The sequence below is a fragment of the Juglans regia genome, chromosome 8, assembly GCF_001411555.2.
Source record: "Juglans regia cultivar Chandler chromosome 8, Walnut 2.0, whole genome shotgun sequence".
NCBI lineage: Eukaryota > Viridiplantae > Streptophyta > Magnoliopsida > Fagales > Juglandaceae > Juglans > Juglans regia.
This window is the reverse complement of record NC_049908.1, coordinates 4,748,754-4,776,751: the sequence shown is the minus strand read 5'-3', so window position 1 is coordinate 4,776,751 and position 27,998 is coordinate 4,748,754. Positions and strand designations below refer to the sequence as shown.

General features: G+C 33.4%; 2 protein-coding genes across 3 annotated transcripts; both read right to left on the bottom strand.

Moving 5' to 3' along the window:
• Positions 1-1,606: 1,606 nt before the first annotated feature.
• Positions 1,607-6,783, bottom strand: LOC109007373 (cryptochrome-1). Of its 2 annotated transcripts, none has more exons than XM_018987034.2 (5): positions 6,227-6,783; positions 5,363-5,581; positions 3,839-4,545; positions 2,251-3,029; positions 1,607-1,960 (listed from the first exon to the last, which is right to left on the bottom strand). In XM_018987034.2, the coding sequence occupies exons 1-5, from the start codon at positions 6,537-6,539 to the stop codon at positions 1,957-1,959; spliced, it is 2,022 nt and encodes a 673-aa protein (XP_018842579.1). In that variant the 5' UTR covers positions 6,540-6,783; the 3' UTR covers positions 1,607-1,956. The 2 variants fall into 2 exon arrangements, with proteins under 2 accessions (XP_018842579.1, XP_018842586.1); XM_018987041.2 differs by having other exon boundaries at positions 2,251-3,023; positions 6,227-6,685.
• A 14,680-nt stretch (positions 6,784-21,463) lies between these two features.
• LOC109006816 (transcription factor MYB93-like) lies at positions 21,464-23,086 on the bottom strand. The gene is made up of 3 exons (XM_018986221.2): positions 22,889-23,086; positions 22,651-22,780; positions 21,464-22,540 (listed from the first exon to the last, which is right to left on the bottom strand). The coding sequence occupies exons 1-3, from the start codon at positions 23,019-23,021 to the stop codon at positions 21,730-21,732; spliced, it is 1,074 nt and encodes a 357-aa protein (XP_018841766.2). The 5' UTR covers positions 23,022-23,086; the 3' UTR covers positions 21,464-21,729.
• Positions 23,087-27,998: the final 4,912 nt, after the last annotated feature.

Here is a 27,998-nt window from a genome sequence, read left to right as displayed (position 1 = left end):
TTCTTTTTCAATTTTAAAATTTTTCGTTTAATATTTATCTAGTTATTACAATTTTCTCAAACTCTCAAATAAAATTATAAAACAAAAAAAAATAATACAATCTTTTCAAATTTTAAAACAAAAATTATATTCACAAAATTTGCAACTTTATAAAATATTCTCAAATATTGTCATATATTTTCTTCTCAAATATCACTCAAACACAACATTTTTTAATTTTAAATATTCAATTTTTTCATCTAATCATTACCTAATAATTACAATTTTTTCAAACTCTCAAACAAAATACAAAAAAATAATCTTATTTTTTCAAATTTCAAAACAAAAATAATATGAAGAAATTATATTCAAATAATTTGTTAACCTTATAATATTTGTATTTAACTTTTTATCCCACCTTTCTTAAAATTTAATAAAATATCTTAACTCAAACAATTTCGTTACCATTAACAAATATACTGAAATATTTTTATTATCCAAACGAGCTCTAATATTATTTATTTTCCATTCTCTATTATTTTTCAAACTGATTAAAAAATATTTTCAGTTACTTAGTATTTCCTTTGCTTTTCTTCTGCACCAATATTTTTCTATTTCTTATTTCGTTCCTTTGCTTTTCTTCTACACCATTTATTTCATTTCAAAATTTTTTGATTTTTTGTTGTTGTCTGTTATTGCTGGATTCAATCTTTCAAATTTAGGATTTTTTTTTTTGGGGGGGTGTTTGTGCTTTGTTTTAGTGCTGTCAGGGCTGAGACTTGAGCCGGAAACAAAAAGAATTTAATGGGTGTTTTTTCTTAGGTAAAAATGTAATAGACAGATGTGTTTTTTTAATGGTATTGTGTTGAATATTTAGAATGTATTTGCTGCACTTTAAAAATATTGCTATGCACTTGTATTAATGTATTTTCATATAGCTCTTAACTTAGAAAAAAAATAATAATAGAAAAAAAATTGAAAAAAATTATTAAATTTATAATATATTATTATTATTTTAACTAATAGATGAATGATCCAATGTGAGAATAAATTTTGAGTGAAATAACCAAATATAAAATCATGTCATATTATACAAATTTTATATTTATATTTACATAATTCAATGCTAATGCTCTGACTTGGCTGCAAATCGGAATTCCTTTCGGAATCGAGCAATGAAGACGAGGCGCAATTCAATGCCCTTCCTTTCTTTTACTTTACTTAAAAAGGGATTATATTAAATTCAAATCATTGTCGAATATCTATCCGTTGTTTTTTTTTTTTTTTGTCCCATTGTATTTAGCTTTTCAGAAAATAAAAAGAATCAAGCAGACTAGGAACTAGGAAGAAAACAATCTGCAAGTGTCTGTCCAGGTCAAGGTAGCAATGTACCAAAGGGAGAGGACATAAGAAGCTCCTTTATAAGTTTTCAAGCTCTACTGTATCCATATAACTCATTTTACAATTAATTAATGTGATAGGAAATCTCATTAAAAATACTCTCTTGTTTTTTTAATTCAACTGTCGTCCATTTAAAAGAAAGTTGAAAGAAAGGTCTTATGTATATCATTACTTAATTTGAATTTACATCTATATAGCTAATGCAGCCGTGGATGTTGCAATGGGATGACAAAAACAAAAATTGGAATAGAATATCAGCCTAATCAGTAAATTGAGAAAGCACAAACCTGGTTTATTGGAGGACTACACAACCCTATTATGACTCTATTCTCCCCTTACAACATTTACTATACAGCATAGCTACATATATGGTACAACAAACTAAGCAAAGCAGCTAGCCAGATGAGCTGCTCGTATCCAAAGTAGGTCGGCTAGCTGCAGATCGGGTCAGTCCGGTGAAACCAAAAGGTGGTGCCTGATATATGTGGGATACCGGTTCAACATCCCATTTGCCAAGAGTTGTGCATGACACTCATCTCCACCTCCCAACTACTGGTCCTCTTGTCTATAGATGTTCTACCTGTTGAGGAAAGAAACATTCAGACAACTATGAGGATTTTCTTTTAGGAAATACTGAAAACAAATGAGGAAAATAAACCTGATCTTGATCTCAATATCATCAGAAAGTAGAAACCTTTAGTATATGAGAGCAGCTAAACCAACTTCATGTTGGTAATAACTTTCTCAAGCTGATTAGCAAAAAGGGATTGCTAAAACAAGACAACCCAAGGCACAAACTGTTCATTGCTGTTGTGTTCAGAATGGAAATGAAGATTACATTCATTATACCAATGCTTCAAGAGCACTTACCCAGTTTGAGATAGCCGCCTCCAGTTAAGTATTTGGTGAGACTGAGGATGCCTTGGCAAGTATGATTCATCACCCACAAACTGCTCTGAGTAGCTAGGAGTTGAAGGAGACCAAACTGGAACTACACCTCCATCCCTCTCTCGCCTACTACTACTAGAAGATTCTGCCGTGGAATCTTCAGGGGCACTCCGGAGCACTATTGGAGTACCAAATTGTGCCAGGTTGTCTCTCCGAACAGTCTGAAGAACTGGTTGGTTTAATGTGTTCCTCATTGATTCTTGATTTCCGTTTAAATTGGTTGGCACTTCACCTCTGTTATCTACTGCCAAATTTCGAAGATCCAAAGAAGGTTCTTCCTCTTCCACTCTCACCAAAGAAGAAGTCATGCTCGGGACCATCTGATCCTCATAGCGACGAATTGTAGTAGAGGGGTTGTTCCTCACTGGTTCATGATTTTCCTCCATTTGTATATCTTGAGGAAAGGCAATCGGGGTTGAATCAGACTCTCCAAGCCCTTCCTCCGTTCCATTTTCAATAGCAGCTCTTGATGCTGCTTCTTGCTGCCACATCTCTAATAGTGCTTCTTGCAACCTGGCTTTTGCTGAGTCTATCTCTACAATGGGAAGAGGATAGTTTGATCCCAGCTCAATTCCAGCAGCTTGGAGTACAGATTCTGGTGCATTCCACGGGTGGTGTATCCATTCAGTTGGTAGCCTGGCAAGTTCAGGAAGCCAACGTCGTACATACTCTCCATTAGGGTCAAACTTGTAACCCTGAAACTGTCAGAAAATAATAACCTAGTTGAAAATTTTCCTTACTAAAAGTCTATCATCCACAAGCAGCTCTGCAGCTAATATTAATGCACGAGTCAAATGTCAATGTTTTATGATTGCATTCTCAGAGTTCTATCTCCATATTCCTTGCACAACTTTGCATTCTCAAAGTTGAATGCAGAGTCGGGGGAACCTTGATTAATATGAAATGTTTCAGAAAAATAAATTTTGAAATACAAGGTTCTTACTGTCATGTATGTGGTCATGCCCATGGGCAAAATCTTTTGAACTAAATTTGAGTACAAAGAAAAAAAAAATGCATTAAGACTTAAAAGACCTGCAAAATCCGAATGTAAACCAACTAGAGCATGAACCTGGAGCCTGCTGAAAGCCCCTGAAACTTATCTATATTATAGAGAATGCAGGTTCCTAAAGGGAAAAACACTGTTAACTTTAAACATAAGAACATAAGCCCAGATATGAATTTGAATACCACTAGATCAGTCCTTCAGGGCTTCACCAGGTTACTAGGCATAACCTCACAAGCATGTCTCCTACATTTCTGCTATATGCACTCATTCAGACAGACAGGGGCAGAGGCTGACAAGAAGTTATGCTAGGACACAAGTTATTCTTTAAAAGACTTCGATTAGGAAAACTAGAATCTTGATCTGAGGTAATATACATCTATATTGGAAAGTCCAGAGAATATGTAGAAGAGTAAATCAGAATTAGCATAGATTTAAAGATGTGGTTGTATCTGGAAGGTCAGAAACAGAACCAAGTTGGCCAGAACTAATTACATCCATCCGCACCTGTGGATTATCTATTCGGTCAAATTCACGGCCATCAGGGAGAGTACCAGATATATACTGCCAACCAAGAGCATCACTCTCAAGATCCGCATCTAGGAGTGTATCCCAAAAGTATTTCATCCCCCATCTCCAAGGAAGTTGAAGAACCTTCACAAAGAAACTAGAAACCACTACTCGTATCCGATCATGCAACCATCCAGTGGCCCATAGCTCCCTCATGCCAGCATCCACCAATGGATAACCAGTTCTACCTTGTCTCCATACCTTAAAATAACCTTCATTCAAGACCCAAGGGAAGTACTTGAGGTGTCCAAGAAGAGGCCTTTCATGGCTGTAAGGATGGTTAAAACTCAAGTATCTTGAATATTCTCTAAGACCGATAGACTTCAGAAATAAGTTTACACTCTCTTCACCAGCCTTGTTTCCTTCATTGGCCCAGAGAACCTGCTTGATGCGGACAAGATGAAATACTTTCCGCACACTCACCTCCCCAAAATGGAGGTGGGGAGAGAGGAATGAGGTCGTGGCACTATCCGCTTTCCTTCGGTTTTTAGAATACTCTAACAATGGCCCATTTATGAATGTAGTCAGAGCCTTATCAGCATTGCTCCAACCGGGTGACCATGCTCGAGCAAGAAGTGCATTGCTTCCCTTCTCTGATTCATCTTCAAAAATTAATGCATCTGATGGGCACCTTGATACGTCACCTGAGAAGGGTGCAAGAAAAGACATGAGGTTTGGAGACACATAAGGTCGCTGTTCATACTTCTAAATTATAACAGCGTGAGTTAACTGCAACCACTTTGTTTAGAAATATTATCCACTTTAAATGTAGAAAAACTTATTACTGTTTTTTTATTTCCAAGTAGGTATTTCATTTAGATGTTAACATGGTCATATTAGCCACAAGGGGTAAGTTGCAACATTCTGAGATCCATCAGATATTTAGTAGGCTAAGCTGCCTCAGTAAATGAGAGGGAGGAACACGACATAGAATACGCATCACTTGGTAGACAGGCTCAAAAAGGTTTCAATAGGTAACTTTTTTTTATCACTTTTTTAATTTTTTCCGACACGTGCTCCGTGGCCCCAACCAGAGGTCAATAGGTAAATTATGAAGGCCAGTTAAAAGTTTCACCGCATTTTTATGCTCTGGGTTATCTGTTAATCATGCCACCTGAACTGTAATCTGTCTAGACATTTAAAACTTGCAATCTTTGCAGTAAAGTCCTTTTTATTAGCTTCAATAATGTCAGCACACAATGTGCCACGTTAATTAGCTAACCTAACACAATTTGATGATCTCACCACTGGAAATCCACATAAACCATTTTGTTCTCTTGCTTTTTACCAATGTTTGTGATATTTTCCAAGTAATTTCCTAATTAGAATTGGGAGCAAGCATAAAAGATTTCCCATATTAGGGGGCTTGCCATTTTGAATAAATTCAATATGCAATCTCTTGTTAAAAAATCAAAGATTTCATCCTCATAAAAGTACATAGAGATTTGGACGAACATTGACCTGAAATTATCCTCTTAGGTGGGAGAAGTGGTGCCTCCGGGTCATAAGGCATGCTAAGGCATCTTTCCCAGAAGGAGGCGAAAGTTGTGAACGGGCAGCCATGAGCATCATTAACATCCCACGGTTCATAGAGCAAATCCGCATTAAAGGAACGTACAGCTATCCCTTGGGCACTTAAAACCTCCTTTGCCCGGTGATCCCTAACAAGCGACAAAGGGTCTAAAACACAGAAATTAGCCAGTAAATTTAAAATGGAAAAGTGAAATCTGTTGGCTTGAACCACAATTGGATATTCTGTAAGCAGATGATGAATATGAATACCTTTATGCAGAGTAGAGAAACCCTTTTTCCCTTTTCAGTATATCAAATAAATTTTTGATGCTCAAAACTTTGGTTAAGAAAGATGAATAGATATAAAAGAAAGTGATTGATCTTATCCGATGGTAGGGGACAAGATGAACACAAACGGATGAAGAAAAAGAAAAATCCCAATATATATCTTTATATTATATAGATGGCACCCATAAAGCAAGTATCAAACCCATTATATTGTAAACATCTAATGAGCAATAAATTACCCAAAACAAAATATGATAGAAAAAAGCGACCCCACTCCATCCCATACATTCACCATAACAAACAATCTTGGAGGTTTTAAAGAATATAAACAGTTTCTTGGGTAATTAACAATGTAAACAGAGTTAATTGGCCATCCAAAAGTTCATATTCCCAAATCAAAATAAGAAACTAATAAATTAAACAAAACTCAAAAGAAGAAAAATGGTAAAAACGTAGGACAACAATAAGTATAATCAACGTCAATCAACATGTTCCATAAAACAGGAGGAAATCATAGAAACAGACCATATAAATGGTTGAAGAAGAGTTGAGTAGCACCGGTCGACTTGACAACCTCAAGAAGAGAAGAAACACTGTCAGTGGATCTCTTGGTGACAAGAAAAGTGCCAAGGCTCCTCAAAGAGGAATCAAGGTGAGCCAAACTGTTCTTAAGCCACCACCTCGAAACCCTTCCTGGGTAGTAGTGCCCTTCCTCCTCGGGTGCCCAGATGAAGACTGCAACCACAGCACCTGCTCTCACTCCAGCGGCCAGTGCTGGGTTATCCTCGAGTCTCAGATCTCTCCTGAACCATACTATACTACAGCCTCCACCTGACATCTCCAAAAAAAAGAAAAAGAACTAACCTCAATCCACACACACCCCCCTCTCTCTCTCTAAACTAGACCATATCCTCTCTCTCTCTCTCTCGTTGTTGAGCACAGAAGGGGGGGTATTGTAATTAATCCTTATCTTTTGGTTTTTCCCTGTACCATTTTGGTAAGGATTTTAGACCATAAGCAAGAAAGTGCGATTCATTTTGGGGTGGATATATTTTGCATTTATCCTTTCTTCTCTTTCTGATATGATCAAATTAGTATAATATTTATTTATTCATTTTCCCACTTTGTTGGGTCATGGGTGAGTTTCCTTTTCATGCATATGGATTTAGTGCTCATTTATATACATAAATCATATCATTTCATTTCATTTCATCTTATCTGATTTCATCATTATAATTTTTTTAAATTTTTATATAAAATATAATAAAAATTTTAAAATAATAATAATATTAAAAAATAATATTTATTAATATTTTATTCAATTCATCTAAAATCATTTCATATCATCTCACTATTCAAATGAACTCTTAATCTTTTGTCCCGTTTAAATATAGAAACAGTTTCATCTCATCATTATAATTTTTTTTAAATTTTTACATAAAAGATAATAAATAATTCAATTTTTTTAAATCTTAAAATAATAATAATATTATAAATTAATATTTTAATAATATTTTATTTAATTTTTTAACTTTTAATTAAAATTATATCCCCTCTTATCACAGTCAATTAGACCAGTTGCAGCCAAAATGCTCTTTGCGAGAGAGAGAGAGGAGAGAGAGATTGGTGAGCGAGTGGAGACCATTCGGTAGTGGAGGTGGGGGATACGAATTGATCGGCCAATTGCAGCCACAACTTTTTTTCTCATAGATCTATTTATTTTTGTTTTTTCTTATCCTAACCAACAACAACAAATCCCCACCCACCTCTGTAGTTCCTTCTCTAATCCTCTCTTTGACAGGGTGGAAATTTCTAAATTGGAAGATACTTATATTTTTCGTCTTTATTTATTGTCTGTATTTTTTAAGCCATTATTTTATTGAAAAACTCTAAACCCAAGCAGGAGTCGGGCTTGGCCGTGGACGACATCTTGTGTGAAAACAAACGCATCATTTTGAAGTAAATAAAACAATGCATTTAAAGTCCAAAGAAATAGGGTTTGACTTCAAGCAAAGCGTACGTTTTACATTTTTCCCTGCTCAATCTGTCTCCTAGAAACTCTATATGCTCTATGTGTTACGGCATTCACCACCTAACATGTCTTATTCATGAAATCTTCACTCACCTAACCTTTCAAGTCCCAAACTGTTTTGATTTGTTCTCTGTAGCTGAGCAGCATTCTAGGAGTCAAGGAAGAAGGAGATGGGTTTGCCAAAATTGCCGCCACCCCCTCTCCATTGTTGGCGTTGATTCTTACGCCGACAAGTTCTTGAACAATTCATCTTCTAGCTCCGGTTAGTTTATTTGAATTCATATTTTAGCTTTTCAGAGCGAATTCATCTTTTTATTTAACTGGTTCATCTTTTTAGCCTGGAACACAGAATTGTTCATATGTGGGATTTCTTTTTCGTATCTTTTCTTGTAATTGCTTATGTTTATGCTCTTATGCATCTCTCTTAGCGAATAGATCAATGTTTTGAATACCGTACCGGACGCTGTACCGGTCAAAGCACTGGAACGAAATATTTCGGTACCGATACCGCTTCGGGATAACATTTCGGGATAACATTTCGGAATGGTCGATATATAAATAAATTATATTTCAAAATAATAGTCTATATATAAATAAATTATATATAAATACATATATATATAAATTATAAATAGTCTAGTCTGAATTGAGAGTTAAAAAATAAACTTATAGTTTGAAAAAACGAAAAAAAAAAAAAACTGGCCGAAATATCGGCCGGTATGGCTGGTACGAAATGTATATAGTCCTTGTACTGGCCGGACGGCCGGTACGAAAAATTTCGATCGTGCCAGCCGGTACGGAATGAAATTCAAAACCTTGGAATAGATTGTGAGGACCGTTTGAATAAACTCATATTCGCTTTGATAATTTTAATTTATTTAGATAGTCTATGTCTTTGTTTTGGTTGCTTTTCGATTAATTATAGTACTTGGGTTTGGATACTCAGCATTATTCTATCTTTTCGAGGCTTCATTTCAAAATTCCTGACGAAATCAGTGTATTTAACTGCAATGGTTTGGTCCTGCATTCATTCTTATTTCTGAGCTTACTTTATTATTTGAACTCTGGTTTTTTTTTTTAAGTAGTATTTGAACTCTGGTTGTGGAGTTGGGCCACCTGATATGAGTCAGCCGGGGAAGACAATGGAAGAGTCCTTCGTGGTCGTGTATAAGTCTGAGTCTGCATCTGATGGAAGTGAGACTCATTTGCCATCAATTGAAGTAGGACCCAATGGTCCTTTGTAGGCTCACGTCTCTGGGTTTCACTCAACTATAACTAGAATGTATCTTCCATGCATGGATGAAGAGTTCATGAATTTCAATCTCTTAAATGTAATGTTGTGGAGATGAGACGAGAACTGAGATCTAAGAGAGAAGACGAGATCTGAAGCAGAGGAAGACAATGAAATGGTAAGATCTAACGCCGAGGAAGAGAACGAAATAGTGGGCTACTGTTTTCTCCGTCCGCTTGAATGAACTGGGCTGCATTTTCACTTTTCCCGCTCGGTTCTTCATTCTCTTCGAGTTTTGTTTTGTTTTTTTTTTTTTTAAATATAATTGCTGATGTGGAATTTTAACACGTCAGTAGGGTTCGCGGGCAGGCACAGATTTGTGCCTGTCTGTAGCACTACTATATTTTATCAGACTGGGTCACCAAGTGGCCAAAAGACATTTATCTGTTACTGTCCAACGAAACAGAGTTTTTGTTTTTTGGGAATCTTCAAGCTCGTTTGATTATTAGACTAAGTTATTTCAATTTAATCTAATTTTAAGTTGAATTTAACATTTAAATATCAAACTCTCAAATTATTAAACTCATCTCAACTCAAAATCTCTTTACACGTGAAACCCGCAATTTTTTTCAATTCAACACCTCTTACACGCGAGATCCACAACCTTTTTCAAATTCTCATAAATATATTTAAATTCATTTTAACAATCAAACGCATCTAAACTCATCTTAAATGGGCCTAACAAAACTTACTTTATCGTCTCAACTTATTAATATTTATAAAAAATTCATTTCAACTCAATTCAATATCCAAACGTAACCTTCGTCAAGGCGAGATTCAGATTTATTTTTTTAGACTTTACTGATATTCCATTCATGTCTTGCTGTAAAAGGTAATTTATGACGTGGCTCTCAACTTCTTAGAGAAATTTAAGAACTATGAAAATTCATGTTTTATTATATCAAAAATAAATTATAAAATATCAAACATATACCACAATTAACATTTATAACACCATAAATTGGTAGCGTGTCACAATCTGAAAAATAAGATTTTAAAATATTGGATGATAATTTAATAATTATATTACATAAAGAATGATAATCTAAAAGGGTTCTTTTAGAAATACTATGCCGCCTTAGTTATCCTGTAAACATAAAATGGATAAAACGAATATAAGATTCCAGTTTTCATATTTTTATACTTGCGTGTGCTATTTTATTTTGAATATATATATATATTAATAAATCACATGATACCATACAATAGTATAAGGTGAACAAGACACAGTAAATAACATAATTGAAGAAACATAATAGCAATACTTTTTTTTTTCGTGTGATTTTCATCTCCTCCCTCCCAAAAGGAAGGAAAAGAACATGCATGTCTAAACATAAGGAAAAGAAATCATGTCAACTACATTAAACATTCATGTCAACTACATTTTTTGTGAGTCTTGCATTAATTGGAGATGTGGTATTGTAGATATTATCCGTACTAAGATGTACTCGAGACACCATGAATATGTTTTTTTTTTTTTGGACGGCTATTGGCTATATATATATATATATAAAGAACGAATAATGCTATATACAGTCGTATAATGCATAAATATCGTGCAGTCGTTTTGAAAAAGAGTGAGATCTATTCATAAAAAATTAATTTATTTTTATGTGGATTCTATATTTATTTATTTTTTTCAAAACGACTGCACGACGTTTATACACTTACGACTGCAAATATCATTTCTCATAAAGAATTGTTATAGCCATAAAATATTATACAAAATTAAGTTCATAAATTAACATAATTTTATATATACGTTAATTATAATTTTTTTTTTCTACTAAAACAGCAGCTGCCGAGCTCAAGGGTGGAAGTGAGGATCTTATGTATATCTAGATCTTGACATCGACATAGTAATCATTAAGCACAATAACGTCATATCCTTGGTGGTCTGACTAATATGCACAGGGATGTTTCTAATGAATGCCATCATATTATCATATTATGTAACAATTATTGAAACTATAAAAGTCATTAGAGATTTAGATAATAAATTGATATGAAATAAGATAAAAATTGAATAAAATACTATTAAAATATTATTTTTAATATTAATTTTATTTTGAGATTTGAAAAAGTTTAATTGTTTATTATAATTTACATAGAAGTTTGAAAATATTGTAATGATTAGATGTAATAAGTTGATACGCTCTCTCAATCCAAACTGTTGGGGTGTATGTAAAGACTAGTTTTAGAGCTGAAAAATGTGTTTGTTGGATGTGCGCTTGACGTGCGCTCGAGCGAAACTCAACCCGTGAGTTCGCCCGAGTCCCACTCTACAGTGAGCTCGACCAAGACACAAATCCTAATGTTCGCTCGAGTCTTGCTCAACACCTCGCTAGAGCCAATGTTGATTTGGTTGTTCCCTTGAGACGTGCTTGAGACGCCGCTCGAGCGAATAACACATATTTCTTCAATTAGGGTTTTCAGTACCGTTTGTTATATATTTGTTATATTTGACTTGTGTTGAACAACTTTCAGCATATTTTGAGAGAGAACAATTGTCAAGTGAGTGCATATTATGTGAGAGAGTAAAAAGCCATAGAGAGTGTGAGTTAAGATTGAACAATTGTAATCTCCTATATTAATAAGATTTATGCAGTTCTGTGGACGTAGACAATTTGCCGAACTACGTATATTATGCGTGTGCTTGATTGTGACTGATTTTACTTTATTTGTCATCGTTGGTATGTATATTTTGCACAACATTTCACAACACAAACAAGTGCGCTCCTTCTATTGGGAGATTAATCCAAGAGTTTTTAGTCAGATAAGTTATTTGTTTATTTACTTTAGTAAGGATACTAGGATAGAAACACAATTTTTTTTTTTTATAAATCTATTTTAAATAAAATACATTTTTAAAAAATTAATGATATTCCTACAATTTTATTTTACAAATTTCAATAAAAAGTTTCTCGCAAATGCATCTCAAATAACTTAAAAAGAAAGATTTTCTAGTCCGATGAACATATAAATTATTTGCATCTAAAGATCAAGACTCTTATAACTTAAGCCAACCTTTAAAGCAAATTCCAATGAAACACAAAATATGACTCATTTCACTACAAAAGTCGTGCATTGGATTAGCCAAAACATGAAAAGTGAGCATTTGAGCTACAATAAATAAAATGAGCCAGTCATATTTGGTAGAATATTGTTTGCATATCAAATCTTTATTTTACTCTATTAAAATGAAAAGAACAGTTTATTGCCCCCTCGTATTTCTCTGACTTTCTCTGACTTTCTCTCTTCCTGAATCACGATTGTCATTTTGTTGAGGAGAAGAAAAAAAATATGTTTCATTTTTTGGTGTGAGAATTTGTCGTTTTCTATCACTCTCTCTCTTTCTCTCCATTTTCTCTCTTCCTGAATCATTATTGAGAATTTTTTAAGTCTAAAAAAAAAAATTATTTCGTTTTGTGGAGAGATTCTCTCACTTTCTCTCCCTTTCTTTCAATTTTTGGATTAAAATCCTCAAGCATTGTCTGTCTATTTCCTTTGGTGCAAAATTTGTTGGTTTGTTTCCTTCATCGATTGAGAAGGCTTCCCCCCAGCGATTGAATCTTTATGAGGCAGCCAGGACAATCTTTCAACAATTGATCTTGTGTGGCAGCTAGGTAAAAATTCTTGCTTCTTGTTACAATTGTAGTTCGTTTTTACTTCTTTGTGTGTTGTTTTTAGTCCTCGGTGGTGATATTTTGTATGAATTTTAGATTAATTTAGGGTTTGTTCAAGTGATTTTGTAGTAGGGTTCAGTGTTTGTGCTTCTGTATTGGGATAAGTTTAGTGATTTGTTGTTCCAAATATGTGGTATATGTTGTTGTGAGAATTATTTTTGCTGATGAGAAACTTAAGATAATCATGTTAGTAGTTTACTTGAATATACAAAATGGCACATGAATATGTACACTCAACTTGAGAGCCAACACAATCACGTGGTATCTTAATGACTTGAAAAGAAAGAAATACATATATATTGCCTTCAATGATCTGTGTCAACCATATTTGATGATTGAAAATACTTAGGCAGTGTTTTAGTTATGTTTATTAGCTGGTTTTGTGACTGGAAATACACGTGGGCAGCATATATGTGTTTTGATTATGGAAAACTCTTCTTGCAGTCAGATGGGGTAACTGCGGCGCAATCGTCGTCTACGTGGAGCAAATTAAACAGTTCGTTTCTTTCAAAATAACAAACGGTGCATTTTTTTAACTTTTGTTTTCGTTTTCTCCCATCTTCTTCACGAGGCTTATCTTCTCCTCCTTCCTTCTCCAAATCGAACCTTCTCCACTTTGTGCTTTCCTCCTCTCCAATGCTTGATCAGCAGGTCATGTCAAAATCAGAAAATATATATATATATATATATATATGCACAAGAAAGGACAGGTGTGAAAGGCTTCTCAAATAAAATCATTTCTTTGGTTACTTCATTTGGCTCTCTCTCACTCTCTCACAGACATATGTAGAGGATGAACATTTTTATGGGTCTGAGTCCAAGTAACTTTTAATTGTATAATAAGCAGAGGTCTCAACCTCTTTTTCTCATAAGAAGATGACTCTACAAGAACTTGAAACCCAAAGGCTACAAAGCCCTCCAATGCTCCTTGATGCTCTGCTCTGTTAGGAGGAGAGTTTTGAGGAAGAGAATGGTATTGAGGAAGACATGAGTGAGAACCCTGATAAGAAAATGAAAAAGCAGTCACTTTCTGTTTCGTTTGGCATGGGATGATAATGAGCTTGTGTCCCTATTATCTAAAGAATGAGAAACCCATGTGTGTCTGAGGAGTCTAATCTCAGACGAGCCTCTAATGGTGGCTTGGAAAGAGGCTGTGAATTGGATTTTAATGGTTAAACTGCATTATGGGTTCTCTGCTTTGACCATTTTTCTCACGGTGAATTACTTTGATAGGTTTGCTTCTAGGCTGACGTTCCAGAGGGACAAGCCTTGGGTTTCATCTTTAAGAGTCCCCAGCTGACTACTTTGTTTCTGATCCTCCATGATGATGCAGACAATGAAGAATGTTTTCCTTCGAGATTTATGAATTGTTTTGTGGCGGAGAATTGAGGGAGTGAAGAGGGGAGTGGGTTTTTGTATGAGGTGGGAGTGCTGAAAGAGACGAAAGGGTTTAGGGCTCGCAGGGGCACAAAGTCCAGCCGCCATGGGAAGAAAAAAAGAAAGAGAAAGAGAAAAATAGAGGTAAAGGCGAAGAATTTGAGACAACTCTACTTTACATTGTCGTTCTCGTCAAAGAAGAAAACTCTGCTACTCACCCACTCACCAAAGAAGTTTGGCTTATTTTTCTTTCTTTATTTTTTATTTTTTGTTGTTTTCCTCTCTGTGTTTTTTTTTTATTATTATTCCACATAAGATAGAATATACATATGGTTACCCCCGCTTGCACACCCCGCTTGTACCTAGCATAACTGATTGTAGATTATGTTTTGACAATTTTGTAGCATGTATTGTATTGGCAATTTTGTGGATTATGGTTTGACAGTTTTATGCCATGTTTTGTAAAATATGAAAAAATAAATTAGTAAAAAATATATTATTATTAAATAACTGAAATATGCAAAAGACAAAACATATTATTTTAGCTAAATTTTATATTTTGCTTTGCCTATTCCAATGATAATGTTCCGAGAGTTTGAATCTGTGTGTCCATCGTTGTATTCTCCTATAATCGATATAACGTGTATAAATGACTGAAATTCATTATGAAAAACACCCAGGTGATAATTATATGCAAATGGCAACATATATAACAGTCCAAAAATAAAAATAATACGATATAAACTATAATTTCCATAATTATAGGATTAAGGGCTTAAAAATAATACGATATAAACTATAATTTCCATAAATATAGGATTAAGGGCTTGTTAGGAAAAAAGTTTCCATTCCAAAATTTTTATTTCATATCATTTCATCTCATCTCATCTTCTTTCCAAACATTACTCAAATATAAATACTTTCAAACTAATCATTGTAATTTTTTCAAACTAATCATTACAACCTTTTAAAACTTTCAAATAAAAAATAAAAAATAAATTATTTTTTTCAAATCTACAAACAAAAATAATATTAAAAATAATATTATAACAATATTTTAACTCTATAATATTTTTATTTAATTTTTTTTCTCTCATTTCCCAAAATTCTATTAACTCAAACTATCTCATTACTTTCACAAATTATCTTATTACTATTCATAAAATTATCATCTCATCTCACTCCCAAAACTTATCTTTAGAAAGTAAATTCTACCTATTATTTTATACGCAATACTAGATATAGTTATGTGTTGTGTAAGCGTCATACATTTTTAAAAAAATAAGGTCCAACAGTAAAAACAAATTAATTTTTTTATTTAGATTTTATATTTATTCATTTAAAAAAAATGCAACGTTTTTGCACTATAAATATCATTTTTCTTTTTCATTACAGAAGACGTGTTAGAGCATTCTCATTAACTTGGCTAAATTCATCTTCAAAATTTAGTCAATATCACACTTTTTTATATTTGTCTATTTCATTTAAATTCAACCCCCACATTTGATTATCCATTCACTCTCTATATAATAATAAAATATTATTAATTTAATAATTTTTTTATCACATTTTGTATCTCTACCAATTAAATGTTAATAATAATTATATTCTAATTAAATTAATATTAAAAAAATAATATTTTCAAAAGACATTTAATACTAATAACAAAAAAATTTGATTAAACTCATTTAAAATTCTATCTAAATTTTTTAATTACAAACCAAATAATATTTTTGCTAAGAGTGAGAAACTAATATTTTAATGTTTATTTGGAGTGAGAAATTAATATTTTAATATTTAATGAATCAATTGTGGTTATTCATATTTGGCCAACTACTATAGTAAAAGTCTAAATTATTTTAGATTTATCCAATTTAATATAGAATGTTTTTTACATCAATTATGTAAATTTTAGTTAACTTTCTCATTTGGTCAAGCCAACAAAGATGCTTTTACACGTGTTTCACAAGTCTAACTGGTTCAATTTTGGTTTAAAATCCGGCCCCCTCCCTCGATAATTGTCCACTCTTGACAAATATAAGTTATAACTGGTTCAATGGGTGCGATCCATTTCCCAAGTATATAGTGCTATAATTAGTCGTGGAGGGGGAGGGGGGGCCTCAAGGTCCCCTCCCGACGCTCTCTGTGATCATAACAACCAACCATAACAATAGTCCACTAGGCTACATTTCAAGTACCTTTAATAATAAGAGAATCTGAAGTTAAAGATTTTAGAGGGAGTTATTATCTTCCAATCTCAAAGAACCAACGCAGACAATATTAAAGTTATCACATGTGGGTCGGAAAATGTCCCAATCTCTTTCATCATTTCCGCTTAGACTCGTTGGTTTGAAAGGTGGTGGGAATTGGGAGTGTCTTGAATTCTATAATTGTAAAAAAAAATAAAAAAAAAAACATAAAATAGGATGTTCATTATATATTAGCTTTAGACATTTCATTAGATGCTGTTGAAAGCTCAAGTAAAGGTTGAAAAAATGGCTTGCAGACAAAAAGAAAAGCATGTGTGTGAGAAAAAGAGTTATGCTATATGTAGTTATTTTTATATATATTTTTATATATTTTAATAATATAATTAATTAAAATAATTATTTTTTATTAATAAAATGACGTAACTAATTATATTAATATAATGTGTAAAGATTATATAAAATGATTGCACTTAAACATTTTTTATGAAAAAAAAGGAACGTGAAAAAATGGGTTTTGAATTTTGACCAATCAGGTTTGGTAATACGACATTATGGTTAATTGATTACAGGATGAATATTTTCTAATGTGTCAAATTTTCAAACAAGTGGGTCAGAAAATGTCAGATATTCAATTAATAGCTGGCTGCAACAATATTTAAATTTGACCAAAACTTAGAGCATTAGTATTCAATTAGTCAAATATTTTTTCATCTTTAAATTTAATAAACATCATTCATATTTGCTCCACATTGAATTAGTTAAATTGTTTTCGTTCAAACTATAAGTTACAGTAAATCTATTTTTTTTTTCAAATATGAAAAGAACTATAGCAAGTCTAAAAGTATTTTTTAAGATTATTATATTATAGATATGAGATTTTTATTCATATGAGATTTTACTATCTATATACATATGAGATTATTATATTATAGATTGTTAGATTGTGAAAATAAAAATGAATATGATTTGTTGGAGGTTATTAAAGATTATGAAAATAAAATAAAAATTAATAAAAAAATATAAATAATAAAAAATAATAATATTTTATTATTATAGAGAGTGTGATGACTAATCTAATGTAGACTTCAAGTTTTGAATGATTAGCTAAAGGTAAAAAAGTTACATATTAGTTAAAATTTAAAAAATAGGATAGCCAATCCAATACTAATCCAATACTAATGCTCTTAGGTAGTCATCTTTGGCAGATATATATGGACCGTATACTGGCCCTTACTTTTGACTGGGCTCATTTTGACATATGTAGGCTTCATGAGCCTGTATACTGGCCAGCAGCTTTTTCCATTGTTTAATTCCCTTGAAGAATGTAGCTCAAGTAGAGAAAGAAAAATGATTTACACGCACTTTACATAATTATATTTAAAATGAAGAGTATTTTTATAAAATATATTATAAAAATAATATAATTTTACAAAAATACCTTCATTTTATAACATTATTGTGTAATATGTTGTACAATATATTGTGTGTATATCATTACTCAAATCAAAACCGATCGAGTACTTCTTTTTTGAGAGAGAAAATCAGTTGAAACCGACCGTGTAAGAAAGTAAAACCGGCCGGTTCACGGTCGGTTTATCGATTTGCAGCGGACTTTGTTAGCGTGAGAAGATAAACATCTAATTATGAAAATACTCAACTTTCAAGTGAGAACAAAGTTACAAAAACTGAAAATCATCCATGAAAAAAAAACACTGTCGTGCAACGGACTCCGTGGGGTTTATTTTAAAACGCGGTGGACTCCGTGAGGGGGACAGAATTGGAGTGGGATTATAAACACCAAGGTTGCATCGTTTACTAGAGGTTGGAACTGGAGGTGGAAGGCTGGAGAGTGGTGGCTGCAAAGTGCGAACTATGAAGTGTGGAGTGAATGAAGTCGAGAAGAAGAAGAGGGAAGCATGGGGTGCTTAAACCCTAGGATGAAAAAGCGGTGCTATTTCATTTAGTTTTTTTTAAAAAAAAAACTACAGACCCTAAACGATGTCGTTTCACACATTGTAAGTGAAACGACGTCGTTTTATATAGGTATAATTTAAAAAATATATATATATATATATATATATATGTAGGGGGTCGGCCGGTTCATTGGTTTAATACAAGGTCAAACTGCAGCCGAACTGACCCACTTCTATTTTGAAAAAATTATACCGCCGACCGACAGGTTTCGAGCTCTAGCGGCCGGTTTGAGTCGATTCCGATTAGTTTTTTGATTTCTTGTATAGCCTTAATTGTAGCTATCTAAATTAGTTAACTAAGAAAAACTAGGAGAGTTAGTTACTTAAGCATGAGGTTAAATTTATGATGAGTGTGTAATATTTCAAAAAATATATATATACTCAATATATATTAAATATGAAATATTCTTGATGTTTCATTTGGATACAAAAATTTGTTCAATCCATCTTATCTAATCATTACAACTTTATTAAATTCATACATAAAATATAATTAACAATTCAACTTTTTCAAATCTCAAATCTCAAATCTCAAAATAAAAATAATATTAAAATAATATTTTATTCAACTTTCAGTTTTCCTTTCATCTCAACTCATTATCAAAATCCCACCCAATTAATCCATCGCATGATGTGTGCTGTACACATAATAATTTATAAGGCGTGTAAACTATACACGAGATTCAAATTTCCTGACATGATTGCCATGACATTATTATTATAAGAAACTAATTTGAGTACGTTAATGCATCCACAAATGGGGTGGGGGATGGATTAGGTGGCGGAAATAAATAATTAAGAAAGATCATAATAAAGAAACCTAACCATATGATCCGGTTTTTCTATGCTGATTTGACAAACACGACGTAGCAGTCTAATGTGTTGTAAGAGAAAATGAAGTACTCTTAACTACTCACAAAAGAAATTAGAGCCTACCTTGTTCACTCATTTTACATCTTTTTCAATCCAACGATTGGGACTATTTTCATATTTAAATCATCCTGATATATATAGCTTGGCATTTGCAGTACTCTAATGTGTTTGGCATTTCCACGCATGTAATGATCAAAATCCTCCCTGCGATCGAGTGAAATTCTTTGAAGGGAGGGGAAGAGAATGCGTGGGAGAGAGGGAGGGAGAAGAGGAACTCTGCTGCGTGCGGGTACAGATGTTTGGTTCTACAATTACTACGTGGCCAATTTGTATTGGTGGGTGTAAAAAAAACATCCTCACCCGACCGGTTTTGAGTTTTTCTATATAGATAGCAAGTGTATCGAGAATTAATAAACATCCTGCATCGATCCCTAGCACATGCGTACAAACCCCGACAGAAGTTTAAAAGGTCAAAAGGTACATTACAGCCTACGGGTTAGACTAGCATGTGGGAGTGGGACTGATCATTGCAAGTCAAAGTGCAGTACTTCATGCCAAATTTGAGTTCCTTGATCTATTATTGTGAGATGATGATGGTGATATTGCATGCCAGCGCTGGTGTTTGCGCATGGGGTATTAATTGCTCAAGAATTTAACTTGCGTCTTCAAGTCAACAGGCGATATTTTCGTTAACAACTTTCTCTTTTCTAAGGAATTAATTATAGATCATTTGAATAAATTTGAAGGTCGGAGGAATTCGTGGTTGAAATTCATGTACGTACTCAGGGATATATTAAATTAATTTACATCTTACGGTACCGTAAATTATTAGCTTAAATTTGTAGGATATTCGATCGGTCACGACTAGGTAATTAACATGATATTAGAAGCATATATATTCTCAGCTCGAATTTTCATATTTTTTTAATTAAATACTTGATATATATATAGGCCTTATAATTTCGTTTGATTACGCAATTCAGATAAGATGAGATGAAATATTTTATTAAAAATTGAATAAAATATTATTATAATATTATTTTTTAATATTATTTTTTATTTTGAGATTTGAAAAAATTAAATTGTTTATTATATTTTGTGTGAGAGTTTAAAAAAATTATAATAATTATATAAGCTGAGATAAGATGAGATGATTTAGTTTGATTTTGTGTAACCAATCCGAATTTGTGCATCATTTATCAATTATTTGGCTCCATCATGGTCGAAAAGCCATGCCACTAGAGAGGATGGACGCCTTTCATCCCTTTCTTGACTCACTGAATGAAGACGGAAACATGGAGCAGGTTTATCATGATTATGGGTGTAACCGGTCCGATTTGATCCGATTTTTCAGTTTTAATATACTATATACTATATTATATAATATATATAATAATATATTATAGTATATAATACTATAGTTATAATATATTGTAGTATATTATAATATACGGTGATATATTATTAATATAACTATTAATACGCACTATATAGTATTAATATAACTATTAATACAATAGACTATAGTGATATAAGATTTTAAAATTTAATATTATATTAATTAGTAATTTATCATATAATATAAAATATTTTATATATAATTATATATTATATATAAAAATTATATACAACATAAAAAATTATAATATATATATGAACTGGTTCGGCTCGATCTAGTTCAGTTTTAGAAAAAGAAAAAGGGGAACCAAACAGATTTTGACCCGTTTTAAGAAAAATAAAACCGGTACCGGTACCAGACCAAACCAAACTCAGTACTGGATCAAACCCACCAGTTCGGTTCGGTCAGTCTGATTTACTGGTTCACTTGTTTTTTTTTTTTTTTACATCCCTAATCATGATGATGACGATTAGAATTAATTACCATGCATAATTATTACAATATTGGAAAAGAATTAAGGAAATAGTAAAATTATATAGATCTGATTAATTTGCTGTTAAATAGCCATCCTGAATATATATACCCTCACGTCAAGAAAGCAATTCTTGTAATTAGCATTATATTTGAGTTCCTAAAGCACCCACTAACTAACATAATTTGACCAGTAGTACCTTTTGATCTTTAAATTATTATCTGGAAAATATTATCCAAATTAAATCCTTATAAATTCCCATATATAGTCTAATGAAATAGACAGAAATTATAACAATTCGCAAATAAACAAATGGCATGAATAGCAACATAAAGAAAAAGGATAAGAAATAATGGAAAGAAAAAGGTTAAAAAGCAGGCCGAAATTAACATACTCTAATTTGGAGGATGAGGTTGACAGATCAGTACTGTTAGATATAAGGATCGATGAAATTCAAAGTCATGATCAAGCTAATACAATCATATATAACTATACAAAATCTGTATAGTTGGTACGTGTAAATATGTGCTGTAAGTATACATGCATGCATGGATCACATACTCATGTACGTATGAGCAGGTTGGTGTGCCTATATACACATTAAATTAAGTCTATAGCGTGAATAAACAATAATACGTAGCAGCTAGCAAACATGCAAAATATTAAGGTGATGCAAATCCAAACCTCCCAAAAACTGAAGTGATAAATAAACTAGCTAGGCAATTTCATGCATGATAGGATCGTCAAAAAATAATTCAGACCAATATGAAGAAACTCCTCCATAGCTCGGGGTACTACTGGTGCCATCTCCAGGAATATTGCTTATTGAAGACTCATGATCGGCCAAAGCTGGAAGTTCCACAGAAGAAGTGGTAAAGGGAAGATTAACCGGCCATGAGGAGGGATCATGATCATCATGAGGTGGGTTATCTGATCCTTGGCTGACCAACGTAAATTCAGAACCTTGGCCCATCTCAGTACCATTGAAAGATGTTTGAAGACTGAAAGGGATTTGTGGGTCTGACAGGTGAGCTAATAAGCTTGGGTGGTGGAGTGGTTGAGAGGTAGAATTTCCAGGCCGAGAAAATGAGGCAGCTGGGTTAATCTCCAGTACTACTTGTGGTGAATTTAGAAGTGGGTTTTCTTTGATAGAAGGAATTGAATTCAACAGATTGACTGCAGCCTCCATGTCTGTGATGCCATTTTGGCCATAAGATGAGTTGGGTACTGTCATCGAAGCCGCGGATTGGAGAAGATGCTGTAAGTATTGAAGCTTAGCCAACTGGACAGTTTCTGCTTGTAATCTCATAGCATGTTCATCTATAGGGTGATGGTCCATGATCAGGTCTCTGAAGTTAGCAAGAGCTAAAAGATGAGGCAGGCTAGAAAACAGGTCAGTTCTAATTGGTTGGTGGGTCATTGGATCAAAACCCATCTGAATCAACTTCTTCTTTAAATGTGTGTTCCAGAAATTCTTGATTTCGTTGTCGGTCCGGCCTGGTAGGTGCGTCGCAATAGCCGACCATCTTGCAGACAATTTAATGTAGATATATAAAAGTTAGTTATGATGCACGTACAAAAGAACAGGAACATGAGTTGAGAATAGAAGACGCAAATTATGGTTGGAAAGAATTACTTGTTTCCGAGGACGGAATGGAGATGGAGAATTGTCTGCTCCTCATCTTGAGAAAACTTCCCTCTCTTGATATCTGGCCTCAAGTAATTTGTCCATCTTAACCTGCAGCTCTTGCCGCATCTGTTAAGACCTGCCATGAGAATATTAGGAAAATAAGAAAATCCGGCCTTGAGAGAGATATATATCGACGTTGGTTTAATTTGTACGTTAATACAATTTAAAAAAAAAAACAACTAACCTGCAAGCTTGGGAAGGGCTCTCCAACTTCCATGGCCATGCTTATGGATGTACTGGACAAGCTTTTCGTCTTCTTCAGGAGTCCAGGGTCCTTTCTTGAGGCCATTCTCATCACAACAAGGAGACCTTCCCATTGTGGTACTGTTCCCGGCCGATATATCTTGACCTTTATTGCGTTTATTTTGGTAGCTGCTTCCCCTCACTTGCGGCCACAGAAACTATAGCTTGCTATTTAAAAGGAATTCTGGTCGTTGATTATCTTAGTTAAATAAATAATATCTCTCGTTTTCATTTGGTGGATCAAGATTGGGAGTCTGATCGGCCTGCATCGATCTTCCCTGAAATGACAAATATATCCTTTCACTTTCGTGATTCATCTTGTCGATATATATGAGCACATTGAGCATGCACGCAGGGCCCTAGCCGTCGGATGTATCATGTACGTGCTCAGTGATTGATCGAAGACACAACCCAGTAAGTTTGATTTAATCAAATTGAGAACGCTAATCTTTCTTAAATCAGTTTGTGGGCTTATATATATATATATATATATATATATCAATCTTGTAATCCCAACATATTTCAACTTAATTATTATGTTTATAAGCATAAATTAAATTATACATAGGAAGTGTCCAACATAACTTTGGCACTGCTCCCAAGAAGATGATCATATGGCAAATCACATGAACATATAAAGTAGTACGCTTTGTGCCATGAAAACATTAATTTTGATATCATCATGATCAGTACGTACGTACTGGTCCTGGAGAACCTGGAATTAATATATATACGTCGTACAAATTATAAAATAAACCCAAGAAGAAGACAACTTGCAGTCCTTAATTATCGGCTAAATTAGCCTAAAACTTAATATTGTTTCGAATTTACTTCCTGCAGTAGTAGTACTAAATTAGTAACATCCTTCAGCAGGCAAGGGCGCTTGAACCTAATTATTAATTTCGAATTATCAGATTGCGCAGCACGTATGTACATAGGCGCGTGCGACGTCGTCCCTGCTTGACAGAGGACTGAGGAGGAACCCATTCCATGCACGCAAGAAGGAGCTGATCTTTCGTCATTGACTCATTGTTTGCATTGCTTCAAAGTTCAAAGGACTTGCGTCATTCATTTTGGATCATATGGCCCTAGGGAATCTCTGTGTTCTGGTTTATTATGTTTGGAAATCCAGCACAGCTTTCTATTCATGACACAGGCACTTGCATGTATATAATTAAGCTTATATACATGTGTGTGTGTGTGTCATGTACACGTATACGTTGGGCTAGTGAGGCATAATTTTTCTTATAACTCCATTTTAAATGGATGATTATTTTGTAAAATAATAGTAGTTATACTCTAATTATTACAAAAATAATATCATTTAATTAAAACAATACTATAAAATAATTATATAAAAGATTGCGTCTTATCATTTTCTACTCTATCATGAGCTGGGTAGTGGTATTACTAGTAATACCACTACCCAGTATGGTATACTACTGGGCCCAACTGATCTTCGTCAATCTTCTTCATATATGATCTGACAATGGATGTGAACCGCGTTCCACACAGTAATCTTTATGTGATTAATTTTCATTTTCATTAAGAATAAGTATCCAACTGCATGGAAGAAAGTCACGATGAAAACTATAATAATGTATAAAAAATGATAAATCCTTAATGAGTCCGAGTCGCGCCTAAGAAAAAGGAAAAAAAAAAAAAAAGAAACAAAAAGAAAGTTGAAATTTAGATCCATTTTTTCAAGAAAGTAAAACCAACAGTCTAAGCGTTTGACAATATTGGATACTTGGTATAATTCTTTAATTACAAAGTTGAACGAAGTATTCTACAAAATGATGTGACAAATTTTATAGGCATTTGCTATCTGGCTTCAAGTACAGCTTTGTCTTGACTCATGTAAAAGTTTCACATCATTTACGATATATAAAAGTTTTACGGGGTTTCTAATTGGTAATAACAAAATCATTTCCCCAGCCATATGATCAGCAGGGACGACGTACGGCCATATATACTTCTAACCAAGGTTGAAACGTCGACCACGTTAATTTGGACCCTAATTATGTATAATTTGAAGCGTACGGCCCAAACTAGCACTTATATATGATTGGTCATGTTCGTCGAGCTAGGCCGCCAGCCAGAATCTGCCTGCTGGCACCTCCTAGTATTGCTAACATGGTGCTGAAAATCATGCTTAAGCAGTACATGATGATGATGCGCGCATGGATGCATGCTCGCTACTAATTTGTAAATTAGATCAAAGCATGAGCTTGATATAAAAAAAAACATGCAAACAAAAAAACGTGAAGAAATGAACATAAAAAGAAAAGAAAAGGAATGCTGCTAGCAGATATATATTTAAGAATATTTCTTATTTTTCTTTAGAAAGAGACGACATAGGAGGATGTGATTTATTTGACCCAGAGGCCAGAGGGTAGAGCAGTTAGCTAGCGGAAGTTGGTGTAGCAGATCGACGCCCCGCCTAAGCGACACCATAATTTGTAACGTCCTTAATAAATATAAGAGTACTGCATTGATCTGTAAGTACGTACACGCTTGAGAATGCTTCAATGGAATTCTTTGGTGTCTTGTCCTCATTCTCCTTGTTCTTATACAAAATTTCTCCATGCAGTCATGGTACGTAATTATTTTAAGACTAATTAATTAAGTTATACGTAATACGTAATATAAAGGTTAATTAATATCCCATATATATATATATAAATAGCAAAAGGCAGTGTATTTAAAGCAGGTCAGATTGCGTAATTACCAAGTAGTACTGCAACCGGTCAAGGTTCTCAGAATTGAGAACCCAGATTCTGGAACACCTAATTAATAAAGATTTTGTTCATTTCTATGACCATTACATGAATGGCAGCTAGCTAGCCATATGGATTGTGGGTAAGTGAGTTGTTTCAAATGGTCCTAATTAACTTTCTTCACAACAGGCAAGTTTCAAACCTAATTTCTGATTTAATATTAATCAACCTAGCTAGTCTAGTTTCACGAGTGTCAATTGTCAACAGAAAGCTGAGAACCGATCGAGCCAGGAAGCTGGCCATTTTTAGAAGCTTTTCTTTCTCTGTCGATCACAGAGCCATACTCAATCACGCACAATTCACAAATACACTCAAGGAGATCAGAGTTTTGTCCTTCAGCCAAGGTTCCTTGTCTGATGGACTTATATCATGCATTTCAATAAAGGAGTCTGATCTCTGATGTCAGACAAATTCATGTAGTGTTTGTAATTATTCTAAAATATATAATCATTGTTTGTGGCGTCAGCTAAACAACTGATTTGCTTGCTTCAATAGGTTTCCACCCAATTCATCTAAAACCCAGACTTTATGGCCATCTACTCGATCGTTCGCCTAACCGCGCCACGTTTATGATCATGTCTGTTTTGTGATCTCCATGCATACATATAGTACAGATATTTTTCACACAAAACACCATGCATGCATACATGTATAATATATATAGTTCGAATTAAAAGTTTTTGACATGAGTAGAATTCAAACTTGAGTTTTTAATTATTATCATTATTATATTATTATTTTGACTGTTGACTTTTAGGTGATCAGGCACGTAATTTAGAAACTCGTAGTACATAGTTCTTCTGCATGATCATGTCTCACCAAGTAACTCAGAAAGGCCTAATTAGATAGGACGTCAGAGATTTATATATTGTAGATTGAAGAGCTTGCATGACTTGTTAATGAATGATATTGCACATATATGCATGGGTCTGAGATGGTAAGTATATATATATATATATATATATATATATATATATATGCATGCATGCTGCATGTATGTGTATATGGTACTCTGTGTACGTGTGTGTGTGTATGATGAGTGTGTGGATTAATATTCATATTTGATAGGGAATAGGGTCCTTTGCGATCAGAGTAACTTGTGTAAGTGCCTCATCATCATGGGTAACCTAACCAGGACTTTGCAAGTTTAAAGCTGAAACCACAAGATAACATAATTGACTTTTAGTTATACCACGATAGCTCGATCGATCGGTATAGGGTCTTACTCCATTCAAACATTTCCAGTGCCTGGATATTTTTCCTTTTTTTTTTTTTACCCCCATGAGATATTCATGAGCAGTACTAGGAGCGAACTGCATGCATGGACCTAACTCGTCTGCTGAAAAGGTTCTAAATTACATGCATGTATTTTTTTTTTAGGTTTAGAGAATTTACCTAGCTACTCTTGATCATTGTGATAATACACCAAATTTTTTACTTTTAATTTTTTTAATGTTTACAGAATTCATTAATTAATGCATGCTGATCTTGAGTTACGAATAGAAATTGCATGCATTTTATGATCGAAGCTCTCTCCCTAATTCGAAAGTGAGAGTTTAGAACCCAAGAAGACATGAATGCCATTATTATTGCACGTTGCATCACTTGAGAGAAAAATAATGGAATACCAAACGTATATACTGTTTCCTATTATATATATATTTATATATATATATTATTGTAAATGTAATCCCAGGTAGCTGGCCGCAGGTAATTTTTAGCTGCCCTTAGTCAGCACTAAGCAGTGACAATATCATGTCACGGGCTGCAGAGATAATTAATTAGCAATTATATTATACTATATAATTGTTTTCTCGCAATATATATATATATATATATATATGTTCTGTAGAGATCATATTGTTGCTCAGCTACAGCAGTCAACATTCAGGTGTTGAATACCATGATCCATTAATGCGTGCCACTTTATGGAGAGAAATATCATGAGTTTTGAGTCTGATTAATAATCACGTGTTCATAGTCAATTTGAAGCATTATTATCTTTCCCTCATTCCCTGGCTGGCGTTTCCTTTCAACAAATCGTTATGACTTTTGTTAATTGTAGAAGCCTATAAGGGGTACGTGTACATATATTACATCATCAGAAATGATTTATACTAGACAATAATTTCGTGTAAATTTTTATAAAAAAGTAGACTCTACCTTTAAAAAGTATATAAAAAAAATTAATATTTTAGTAAAATTGACTTTTTTACAAAATACTTGTACAAAACTTGTATATTTAAAATTTATATCTAGCATTACCCATAT